Source organism: Phodopus roborovskii, unplaced genomic scaffold (genome assembly GCF_943737965.1).
Source record: "Phodopus roborovskii unplaced genomic scaffold, PHOROB, whole genome shotgun sequence".
Classification (NCBI taxonomy): domain Eukaryota; kingdom Metazoa; phylum Chordata; class Mammalia; order Rodentia; family Cricetidae; genus Phodopus; species Phodopus roborovskii.
Genome location: NW_026126511.1, coordinates 50,718,566 through 50,730,774, shown reverse-complemented (window position 1 = coordinate 50,730,774; position 12,209 = coordinate 50,718,566). Strand labels below are relative to the sequence as shown.

Sequence of the window (12,209 nt, the reverse complement as noted above, 5' to 3'; positions counted from 1 at the left end):
GTTTGTTTTCTACTGAAAACACTTGGGGGTTTAGAAGGTGACTCAATGGGGGAAAGTTGCTTACATGTGAGGACTAGAATTCAAATCCCCACAAGCCACACAGAAGTCTTATAGGTTTATACACTTAGTGTTTGCCTGCAATCCCAGCACAAAGGCTCAGGAGGTGGAGACAGAGGAGCTCTCAGCAAAGTGGCATCCAGACTTTGAAACACCTAGCTTCACATTTGGTGAGAGATCCTACCTCAATATATAAAGGTAAAGACATCTGATGCCAGCCTCAGATCTACGCGCGCGCGCACACACACACGTTCATGCACATATAAGCTAGCATAAACACATACACATGCATATGTGTTCAAACACACAATATTACATTCTCATTAATTACCTTTCCTGATTCATTATGAGGTGGTTTGTCTTTTATGGATTACTTTATCCCCACACCTGAGATAAACTAAAGAAAAACCTAAATTGAATGGACTTAATCTTTCCTGAAGATATTAGAGAAAACTTCGTATTTTCAAAATGCCAAGGTCAGTGAAGTTATACTGTAGATGTGCAGAGATAAGTGACCCCTGGAATTTCCATTTGATAGTATATTAAGTGTGAGCTTGGGTGTAGTGAGGTAGTCCTTCTGTAGCACTGACCACGCCCATTGGGGGGTGGAGCGATGGGCGGAGGTGACCTGAGGAAGGAGGTCGGAGGGGGCCAGGAAGGCGCGCTCTCTTTCTGGCGTGACTCGGACGGGAGAGGATCGGGTTGAATTTCCTGGTGTTCATCTGTCTAGGTTGTAAGTTATTTCTCCCTGAATAAACATCTATTCGGCCTATTTGTTTATCCTGATCCTTATTTACCGCAATACTTGGGTATGTAACAACACAAGTCATTTGGAAACTAAGCTGCCATGTCAACCACACTGTCCTTTTGTTTAATTTCCATACTCTATTTTAAAATCTATTTCAGGGACTGAAGAGATGGCTCAGCAGAAAAGATCCATGGCTGTCTTTCCAGAGGAGCAGGCTTCAATTCCCAGAACCTATATGGCAGCTCACATCACTCTGTAACTCCAGTCCCAGGGGACCTGACAGCCTATTACGACCCCCATAGGCACTGCACACATGTGGTGCACTGACATACATGCAGGCAAAAGACCTATATGCATAAAATATAAAATGAAAATGGAGCAAAAATAAAATTTATTTCAAGCTCTAAAGGAAAGTACAAAACAGTAACAGATACATATATGTGTGTATGTAATTCTCCCATTTTCCAAGAGAATGCATACACACATATACCTTTATGGACACAACTCTGAGAAGATGTAAACCCCAATTTTTAAAACAATAGTCTCTCTGGGTGATGAATCACAGGGGAGGATTTTTTTTTTTTTTTTTTTTTTTGGTTTGTTGAATTTTCTGGTTTAAGAAATAAGCATTTCTTCTCAAATACAAATTAATAAAGAAATAATCTTTGGTTAGACAAACCACATAACCCAGTACTAGAAGCAGTACAAAAAGATCTGGAAATAAACTGAACGGACATAAATGGAAACAATGGCTGCAGACGATACACTCCCGTTGGACAGATATCCATAGTGTAGTTGTGTCTGCTATACTGCCAGTTATGAGGGCTTCAGTGGGGTGCTGTGGTGTCTGCAAGGACACTGAATTGGGGGAAATGCTGTTGCCTTGAGGAATAGAAGTTGGATTTGGACCACTGCTAAGTACTGGGGGGCAGGGCTCTTCGAGTCTGTAAGCTATGCTGTGAGTTTACAAGCAGGGATTCTTCTAATAGAGTGTTTGTAAATAAAATCATCTCTTTTTTCTTGCATTGCTACATCTGCTCTACCACCCAGACAGATATAAGACATGGAAGGTCACACTTGCCTGGGGCAGAAGGTTTGGGCCAAGTCTGGACACGGACTCTTCAGCCTTCTCTTTCGTCTGCAAGGCTTTGCCCACTTCAGCCTGACCCTAACAGAAGCTTTACCCATTCTAGTAGTCAGCATGAGGCATAGAGCTGGCTCAATCCCTGGACCTCTGTCTAATTCGCCCAGTGTGGCACTGACCAGCTGCAGCAGAAGAATGGGTGAGAGGCTATCTGCGCTCTGAGTCGTTTCCCGCTCTGGATCGTTCTTTCCTGGCTCTGAACCTCAAGAGGGTTGGATTGCATACATCTTAGAGGCACCTGAAATTCATCCACCACCCTCCTTACCACCACCCGCCTTCCAAATCGGCATGCGTGCCTCATGGAAACATGTGAGGAAGGAAATGGGCTTGGGAAGAATAATAGTCGTATAGCAGCGTCCCTCTGTCCTGCTGTCCATTGCTGGCTTTGAGGAACTCCATCTGACTATGTGTAGATGGCAATGGTCACCAGGAAAAATGCCCAGGCCCCCTGAGGTTACCGTGTCCCTTAGGAACCAGACTCTTCCTAGGTGTCTTCTGAGAGTGGCGAGAATTTTCGGAGGCCTTAACACTATACTTCAGAAACAATGGAGCAACCCAAAAGACAGAAATGCCTTGGCCTAGGGCCTAAGAGAAGGCTTATAGCAGGCAATCCAAGACTGCTAGGAGGGAAAGGGCCATGGTAAGGGCAGTGTGTGAAACGAGAAGAAAGAGATGGATCCCATTGGAGGACCCTGTACAGGGATGTGTTCTCTATGTGCACGGTGCTACCTAAACAAGGAGCTGTGGGAGGAAATTGGTCTTTGCCCAGAGGAAGGGATGTGCCAGAACAGCCTGCCGGCAGAGAGAGCTAGAAAGGAAATCTGTGAGCCAATATTGGAAGGCAGTTGCTTAACAATCGAAGTAAACATACCCCAGTGTCTCTCTGCAAAACAGTAGGGGGCCTCTGCAGGTGAGTGGCACAGGCCTGTGCAGGGTTTAAGCCAGGCCACCCCCGGCGGGCTTCTGCCATGCCTTGTGTCCTCCACCATGACACAGCGTCACACCCCCCTCTTTCATTCACTTCATTCTATTCAAACACAACAACAAAGAAGAAAGGTAGAAATATTCTCTGTACTATGAGAATGGCATGATGAAAGGGAAGGGCGATGTTGGTGGGAGGCACCAGAGCCTATAAATGGGGCCACAAACAACTATGAGCATCGGTTTCATTGTTTCAAGCCAGGATTTGTTGTAGTTTTTGTTGTTTTGTTAGACCCTTCCATCTCAGTATTGCTCCTGGGAAACAGTCTAAACCAAGCTCATCTCCCAGGGATGCTCAACTGAACAGCAGCCAGCATGGGAAGCACTCAGAGTAATGTCCTAGCACAGGCGCATCTGTGGGAAAACTTATCTCTTGGATAGACAATCGCCATGGAAACTGATGCAGGTGAGACCTTGCCCCAGGATGTGAATGTCCAGACAAAGATTGCTGAGCTGGTCATTGTGGGTTTTCACTGCCTGGATGGTAGCAACATCATGGAGGGTGGGGTGCTCCCTGTCTGACCCAAGGATCACGTTAGACACCTCTCAAGAGCTCAGTGAGGAACACCTGACACCGAGGACAAGCCTTGAGATTTGCTTACCCTTCTGATGGGTGAGAGTTGCAGGTCGCCCCATGATTTCATCCTTGGTGGCATTCAGGTTCTGGATCAAAAAGTATGTGGTCATTTTTCCTTTCCCTTTCACTTCAATCTCACCTCTCCTGACAATTTCAAACCCTTTGTTTTCCAGGGCCCTATATAGAGAAAAACAAAATATACCAAATATGAAAGATCAAGACAAAGCCTGGACCCACAACAAAGGAGGGAGGATCTGAGGTGCCATCTAGAGGCTGGTAGGAGACTATCAGAGTGAGGGACTCAATGGGGAAGGAGGGAGGCATGAAGGACCAGTGTTCTGAGTGGGTTCCAAAGCCTAGGAGTGGCCACAGGGGACCCACACACCTTGTTTTTACTCCTGCTGCTTGGTCTGTATTCCCCAGCACCCTGGTTTTGTCTAAATCCTGTTTAAGATTCAGCTCGGGCATCTCCATAAAGCATTCTTTTCTGAATATGGACCCCTCCCAACCTTCTGTACACCACACTCTAATTCTACTGGTGGGAGAGTAGAATGGTTAGTGTGGGAGTCTGAACTTCACACAGTTCTTCCTGGCCTTCTCAGAGCTGAGGCAAGATGTTAACTATTATTTCCTTTGTTTTGTTTTTAAGACTCAATATCAGATTTTTCCCCTTTGCTCTTCTTTTATTGAAAATACTTTTTCTACAATATATTTTGATCAAGGTTTCCCCGCCTTCATCTCCTACAAAATCCTCCCTACCCACCCAACTCCATGCCTTCTTTCTCTCTCTCTCTTTAAAAAAACAGGAAAATTAGAAACAATAACAACAAACTCACTAGGATATTTTTAAATTGTGTCTCATGTAAATAAGAGAGGCGGTGGCTTTTATTCGTGGAGCAGTTTAAGAATAGCAAAGGAGCTAACTGATCGGAAGAAACTCCATCTAACTGTGGCCTGTCCTAACCATCCAGAAATAGTGCCATTTTGGTGCACATCTTTCTATTTGTTCTACTTCAAACACAGCCATGAATTCTCTTTCCTCCTTTACTAGAGCAAATCTTTCTGTCAGGCATTGTGAGCCACTGTCTGCCATGATTGCCTGACTCTGCCACTCACAGAGACATCATAGATAATGTGTAAATAAAAGTGTGTCTTATGCCTTACAGACCTCACCGCTGGATTCTACCTTCTCTTTTTGATACCACAAACAAAACAGTCTAGCTCAGCACTGGGTTTTTTTTTTTTTCCTGCAAAGTCCCACTGTCTTGTCCCAATAAAAGTATTTGGAGAAACAAGCACCAGATTGGATTTGGCCCGGGGAGGGGGTTACAGGAAAACACACATTGTGGTAGAAGCCCCACACTATTTCCTGTCTGCAAGTTAATAATGCGCTGTGGAAGAAACAGCAACTTCCTTTCCTGTCCTTCCCCGAGCTGCTGGCAGTAAGATGGTTTGGGGAAGCTAGAAGGACAATGAAGGGAGGGGTAAACAGATGGCCAACCTGTAGGCTGTGGGGCTCAGATGCACTTTGTCAGGAAGTCCATGACTTTCCATCCTTGAGGCTGTGTTTACAGTGTCACCAAACAGGCAGTAACGAGGCATCTTGTCTCCCACGACACCTGCTAAGACTGGTCCAGTGTGGATTCCCACTCTTATCTGTACCGAGAGAACATCATTGAAAAGAGGATATTGACTCTTCTTGCCTTCGCTTCGAAGGCCTGGTTTAGCTAAAACGAAAATATACCTATTAAAGTAGTTAGCTCCACGAGGTTTGACAAGCGCACATGTCACTGTGACCACCATCACAAATGGGATGTAGAACAGCCCATTACTCTGCAAACTTCTCTTGTGCCCTTTTCTAGATAGTTTCCCCCAACCTGCTGCATGGAAATTAGAGCATTGCTTTCTGGGGGAGAAGGGAAGATCCTAAGTCTGAGAAAGCTAAAGCAGCATAACAGGACGGCCAACCTCAAGAAGTTCCGAGGTTCAAAAGGCACCCTCTCCCCAAAGGTAGTAAACACAGCAGGGAAGAGAAACTGTCTTTGCAGGAGCTGCCTGAAAAACTGTGTGCGGGTCAGGTCCCAGGATGTGGCCTCCATGAGCTGTCACTAATGCAAGGGCGGGCTTCTTAGTGTTCCAGCTGCATTTGAGGCTCCTATAAGTAGCCCCAGTAATCTCACTGGTTCACTAAGCTAGCCAAGCTATTGCTTGTTTGCTTTGTTGCTCATGCCCCACATGAGATGAATATTTATTCATGTTTCTGAGGAAAAGTCCCACAACCCCACCCTCCTTCCAGAAGAGATTATTGATTCCTTCCTTACATCAAAGATTAATTTTCACTTCTAGGAAATCACATGAATGAAATCAGAGTGTTGGTTTCATTCATAAAACATGTTGTTTTCAGATTCCTTCCCAGTGTCCTATATATCCATAGTCATAATTTTTATTGTCCACTAGGAAGAATGCACCATGACTCATTCATCCATTCTCCTCTTGTGGGAATTTCTGGTTTGGAGCTATGGTAAGTATGGCAGCTATAAACAGTCTGAAAAGACACATTTGTGAACACGTTTTCATTCCTTCCAGGTAAAACACATAAAGGTTAAGTGCCACCTTGTGTCATAAATTAAATACATTTTTAATTTTTTCCACACCCAAACTGCCCCAAATTGTCCAAGGCTGATACCCCAGTTCTCCATTCATATCAGTAATGGTACCCGCCTCAGCAGAGCTCTGAGCTATCAGGGGCATGCTGGGCATGCATTTCCCCAAGCAGGACTCTCTGGCTGCTCAGTAAAGCCAAGACACCTGCAGTGATGCCTGAGCAAAAAAAGCAGGAATCACTAATGAGTTGTGCCCAGCACTGTCCTATTACAAAGAAGAGTATCCGGGAGTCCCAGGGAAATCTCAAGAGCAAACAGCCTGCTCTGGAGCCCGGGAAAGCTGAGCCTTCTTCATAGCATTCCTGCTTAGGAGAATAAACAGGAGAAGACAAGACTTTTGATAGATGATGTGATGTACATGGTGCAGCATAGCCCAAACCTGACCTAAGTGGACTAGAGCTTTACTCTTGTATGTTACATTTCGTCCCAACGGAAGTGTTGCTTTGCTCCCTACCTGGATGGGCTCTCCAGTAACAGGATTCATCACTTCTTCTGCGGAAATTCTCATCCCCAAAGCAAAATTAGCGACTCTCTGAGCATGGCTCTCAACAGGCACTGGAACTCCACCTACCACCATGTAAGCATCACCTATTGTTTCCACCTGACAGGGAAAAAAAAAAGTGTTCAATGAGTTTCCTTCATGTCTCACCAAACTGTTATTTTCCATACTTTGACAACAAGAGCTTTTTAAGCTATTGATTCTCTGCTGGGAAGATGAGGTGCAGGAAGAAACACAGGAAAATGAACACAAGACAGCCAAGAGATCTTTTTGATTTTGATTTGTTTTCCTTTAGGTGTCAAAGACGGAACTCAGGGTCTCACATAAATAGCTAGGGAAACACTTATCTCTGAGCCAGACCCCTATCTGCTTTTAGTGAAAATGAGTCTCAGAGAAGATGAAGTTCCTGGGTAGTCATATGATGTCCTACATTAGATAATGAAATATATGGCTGAAACTCTGCTGAGCAGAAGACTGATGCCTGGGAAAGTGGTGATTACTGCTCCTGGGTACAAAAGCACCATCTGAGCATGGGTATTGTAAAAGGATTCCTAAGCACTTCTCATTCCCTGTGAGCCTCTCCTTTTCAAACTGGTGCAGATGCAGTAAGGGAAGACAGGCTCAAGTGCTTTCTTCCTGGCCTGATTCCAGAAGCAGGCCCACCACACATACACTTACTTTGTAGACCTCGTGAACACTGGTTAGTCTGTCAAACTTGGAGTACATGGCATTCAGCATATTCACTATTTGGATAGGTTCACAGGCCGCACAGATGTTGGTAAATGTCACCACATCACTGAAAAGGATTGTACATGTTTCAAATTCTCCTGCAACAGAAATGATGTCAGTGGTCACCAAGGATACGGAATAATAATTCTATGAACTTTTAGTTCAGTGCCTTTTGAAGACCAAGCCTGCCTTCATCCTGGGGAAAGGAGCTGATGCCATCCACTGTTCCCCTTTTAGTCAACAGATATGAGCACATACATCGAGTCCCTGCTGTGGGATAGTCATTGTTCCACAAGAATCATATTGTACGAAATAAACAGAAAGAGCTCCAGGCCTTAGGTAGCTCCCCAGCTAGTGGTGGAGGCAGGAATATGAGTAAGCAAATGCTCCCACTGAGAAGTGACAAGTGTTGTGGGTTAAGAGAAATGGTTCCTTGGGTCCAAAAGCTGAACCTGAACTACAGAAATGGCAGCACTGGGTCTGCAGGAGTGTGTCTTGGTAGGCTGGCAGAGCTGTCACATTCTCCTATTCCTTTCCCTCATCTACCATGGTCCCCAGTTATACTAATTTCTACATGGCAGACAACGGGCTTGTTAATACTCACTTTTTAATCCTTAGCATACCCTACGAATGGGACCCTGCTCTGTCCATGCTACCCCTGACCTTATGTCTCCAGGATTCCTTCTGGCTTGCTCTAATCTAGCCATGCTGCCTTGGAGCCTGCACATCTGCCGTCTCTTTGTCTGGTGCACACTTTATCTCAGTGAGAACTAAGGTGGGAGACTATTAGTACTGACACCTGCTGCATGCTAACATATAGAGCAGGGCTTGGCATGGGTAGATGCTCAGTAAATATGTACTGACTAAGTGGACAGCTGAAACCTGGAACACAGTGGGTGCCTTCTGCACTGTTTGTTTGTCCGTCGGGCACTGACCTCCCTTCACGTGACTCTACCCTTCGCGCTTCTGTTCTCAGCCTTCTCATCTTGCTCATTTTTAAATTTTTTTCTTGTTCCTTATGGCCATTTTTTAAAAATTGAAAGTAAGGGTTTTTGGTTTTGGTTTTTCCATACAATAAGTCCTGATCACAGTTTCTTCTCCCTCATCTACTCCCAGATCCTTCCCACTTCCCTGCCCATCCAACTCCACACCTTCATTCTCTCTTTAGAACACAAGCAGGCAAGCAAAAAGCAAATGAACCAGAATAAAACAAAACAAACAAACATATTTTAAAAGCACAAAAAACACAACAAACATCTACACACTCAGACACACTCAGACACCCATAAAAACACAAAATTAGAAACCATGTTGTATAAGCAAAATGCCAGTACAGTTAAAAAACAAAAAAAGCAACATGAGACCAAACATCTCTAAAAATAGCACTGAGTTCATTTTGCTTTATGTCTTTGGTTTGCTCATTCTTAAATGTTAGCTGTTTCCTACCATCTTCTCCTCTTGCCTTAGTTTTAGTTTGTTTCTCCTCTGCTGTCATGAAACACCAACTAAAACCAACGTGGGAAGAACGGGGTTGTTTCCTCTTACAATTCCCAGGTAGCCATCTATCACTGAGGAAAGCTGAGCAGGAACTGAAGTAGAGACCACAGGCAGACACTGCTTGCCTGCTTGCTTCCAAACTTCCAGGCAACCTTTCTGACACAACCTAGGGCCACATGCTCAGAGATAGTATCACCCACAGTGAGCCAAGAAAACACCCCACAGGCATGCCACAAGCCAATCTGATGGAGACAATTCCTCCACTGAGCTTCCCTCGTCCCAGATGACTTTAGTTTGTGTCAACTTGACAAAAACTAACCAGATGATCCTACATCATGCACAGAGCCTATGATTAGCTACCACCCACAGTACAGTAGATTCTAGACCTATATAGTTCTATGCTAGAACTCTCCCTTCAGGTCTGCCTACAGTTCTGAACCACTTGCTGCTCTTCGTATGTGAAGTCCTGAAGATATCTCACACTCTCAACATTTCTAAACTGACACTAGTACCATTGCCTCAGGCCTGATCTTCTTTCTGGTGTGTGTGTGTGCATTGCATATACATGAGAGTTCATATACATGAGCCCACAGGCCAGAAGTCAGAATGGCTACCTTCCTCTACTGCTCTCTGACTTACTGTCTTGAAACAAGGTCTCTTACTGGAGCAGGAGCTCCCCTTTTCAGCTAGGCTGGCTGGCCAACAAGCTCTTCCATCTTCCTGTCTCTGCCTCCTCCATCCCCAGTGCTGGGGTTCTAGGTACGTGCAGCCATGCCCAGCTTTTTATGTGGATACTCAAGATTCTGTGTGCTCATGCACTGCTCTTTATGGGGGTAATGGGGATTTGAACTCAGGTCTTCATGTTTGTAGAACAAGTGCTCTTACCAACTGAGCCATACTGTCTACTCTCTATTTCATTTTGAAATAAATTATAACATGTTTTGATGTTACAGCAACCTCAGAGCCCTCACCATTTATCCTCAGGATGGAATCATACTGGTCCCCCCGCACCCAGCCTCAGCACGGGCCTTGCTCATCAATGGCTGTGTGATTAGCCCCTGGTCTTCCCTCCCCTTCTTCACTACATCACAGTCAAAGCTGGCATATGTTGCATGGGTCAAGCCATCTCTACTATAAGGAAAATTAATTTAGGAGTAGGAAGATGGCTAAGAGGGTAAGACTGCTTACTGTGTGAGCATGAGGGCCCAATTTCAATCCCAACACCCACATAAAAAAGACATAAACAGATGCCCAAATACCTGGATGTGGTGAGGGGTAAATACTGGAGGATTCCTGAGGCCTGCTGGCCTCTAACATAGGTCTAGTAACAGGGAGAGGCCATGTCTCAAAGGAATAAGACAGAAAAGACTAGAAAGAGACAGCCATCTCTGACCTCCATGTTAGCACATGTACCAACAGGCACACTCGTCTACACACCACACACATGCACACACACACACTTCAGTGAAACTTCACTGTCTATAAAATAACAAAGAATTTCATTTTCTATAAGATCCCAGAATCATTACTACCCCCAGAGCTTCCTTGTCCTTGTGGTACTCTGGAAATAATCCACAGTCCATTCTTGTGTTGTTTTTATTATCTTCAGTATAGAGAACAGAAATGAAGGAGATGTGTTAACCACTTAACCCCAGGTGATGCCATAAATCAAGCCCAAATCTGCCTAGGTTCAAAGTCCACATCCCTCAGCATGAGCATGATCCTCCCTATACTGCAAGGACACTGTAGAAAGAAGGGAACCTTACCTGCAGCCACCTTTCTGCCCTCCTTGAGCTGGTTGGCCACATGTTCAGGCAGCATTGCATACAGCAAGGTCTCTGTCTTCTTCTTTTCGATGGCCAGGTGCTTAGAGAGGACGCGTAACTCCTCCTTCTTTATCTCCAGCTGGCGGGACAGCTCCATCTCTGCCAGCCTCTGCTGGTTGAGGAGGATGAGATCCCTGGTGGTATCATGGGGAGCGATGTCTGAAAGATGCATCTTGCTCTCTTCTAGTTCTTGCAGGCTGCGGAGCTTTGGAGAACACATGAAGATCATGCACTGCAGAGACTCCATCCAGATCATCTGGCCTGCCCATCACAGAGAGGAATGCGATGACACAGAATGTCCAACATGGAACAAGAGGCAAGCATCACCTGTACCACATGCCCTTTGGCCTCTGCACAGCCTGCCCCCTGCTTTTCAACCATGTGTCACAAGAATAATCCTTATTCCTGTCTCCACTCACTCATCTGCCACTCTCTGCACAGTGGCTCTTCTGTGACTGGGGTTCTGTCTGAGCTTGAGGTGCCAACACCAGCTGTTAGGTCTTCTCTTTTCTTTGCTCTTCTACTGTCTTAGGTGTCAACCTAGCCTTCCCTCTGGAAATGTTGCTTCCTGAGGCTTTCTACCACTGATTTCTCTCTGGATTTGCTCTACTTATTGGAAGTTTTTCTTTGGTCTGTGTCTACCCTTTCCCTCTTTCTTTCTGAAATGTTGCGTTGTCAAAGACTTTGAGTTCAGGTTCTCTCTCTCCCTCTGATTATTTCTTAAATTCTTTTATTTGCATGTAGGTTTGTGTGTTTATGTTCCCATTTTGGGTGTTGATGTGTCAGATTGTCAGATGCCCTGGAACTAGAGTTACAGCCAGTTGTGGGCCATCTGATGTGGTTATTGGGAACTGAATTTGGGTCCTCTGCAAAATCAAGTGCTCTTAACTTCTGGGTGACCCCTCTGTAGCCTAGGCTGGTCTTTCACTCATGGCTATTCTCCTGTCTCAACTTCCCAAGTGCTGGTATTAGATGTATTAGCCACCATACCTGTCTGGGTTTTTTTTTTTTCTTTTAACATTATCCAGCTGTGTCCTATATCACAATGACAATAAATCTGAGTCTCCTAAGAGAGTTTGTTTCCCAGGTTCAAATTGTGCATTTCTTTAATATATAATTATTATTTGATATATAATATATATTATATAAACATATAATATATATTTAATATATAATTATTAATGTATCATAAAAGCAGTGCCCCTTCATTACAAAAAAGGAAAATGCATGAGAAGAATGAATGTCATCTATATTAATCATATTGCAGATACAAATTGACTCTTAATAGTCTGTATTACTCAAAGAGGGACTACAAGCACAATAATGAAAATCATCAAAAATAATAATACTTCAGATATAAAATGCTCTTAATATTCTGTATTACCCAAAGTGGGACTATCTGGTATCTATTTGCAATCTGAATTTTTCACATGAAAACATATTTTCCCACGGTATTTAGTACAGATATACAGCACAAGTTTTGCTGGC

General features: G+C 44.4%; 2 protein-coding genes across 2 annotated transcripts in view; one reads left to right on the top strand and one right to left on the bottom strand.

Moving 5' to 3' along the window:
- Positions 1–12,209, top strand: part of LOC127230298 (GTP-binding nuclear protein Ran) — a 1,116,469-nt gene that overhangs the window by 938,843 nt on the left and 165,417 nt on the right. The gene's annotated exons all lie outside the window — the stretch shown is intronic.
- Positions 1–12,209, bottom strand: part of LOC127230055 (guanylate cyclase soluble subunit beta-2) — a 58,428-nt gene that overhangs the window by 1,824 nt on the left and 44,395 nt on the right. The window contains exons 11-16 of the mRNA XM_051195172.1: positions 10,662–10,982; positions 7,348–7,496; positions 6,625–6,771; positions 5,009–5,163; positions 3,533–3,684; positions 1,990–2,151 (exon numbers count right to left, since the gene is read on the bottom strand). Of these exons, the coding sequence (XP_051051129.1) occupies positions 1,990–2,151; positions 3,533–3,684; positions 5,009–5,163; positions 6,625–6,771; positions 7,348–7,496; positions 10,662–10,982 (1,086 nt within the window). The remainder of the gene's footprint in view (positions 1–1,989; positions 2,152–3,532; positions 3,685–5,008; positions 5,164–6,624; positions 6,772–7,347; positions 7,497–10,661; positions 10,983–12,209) is intronic.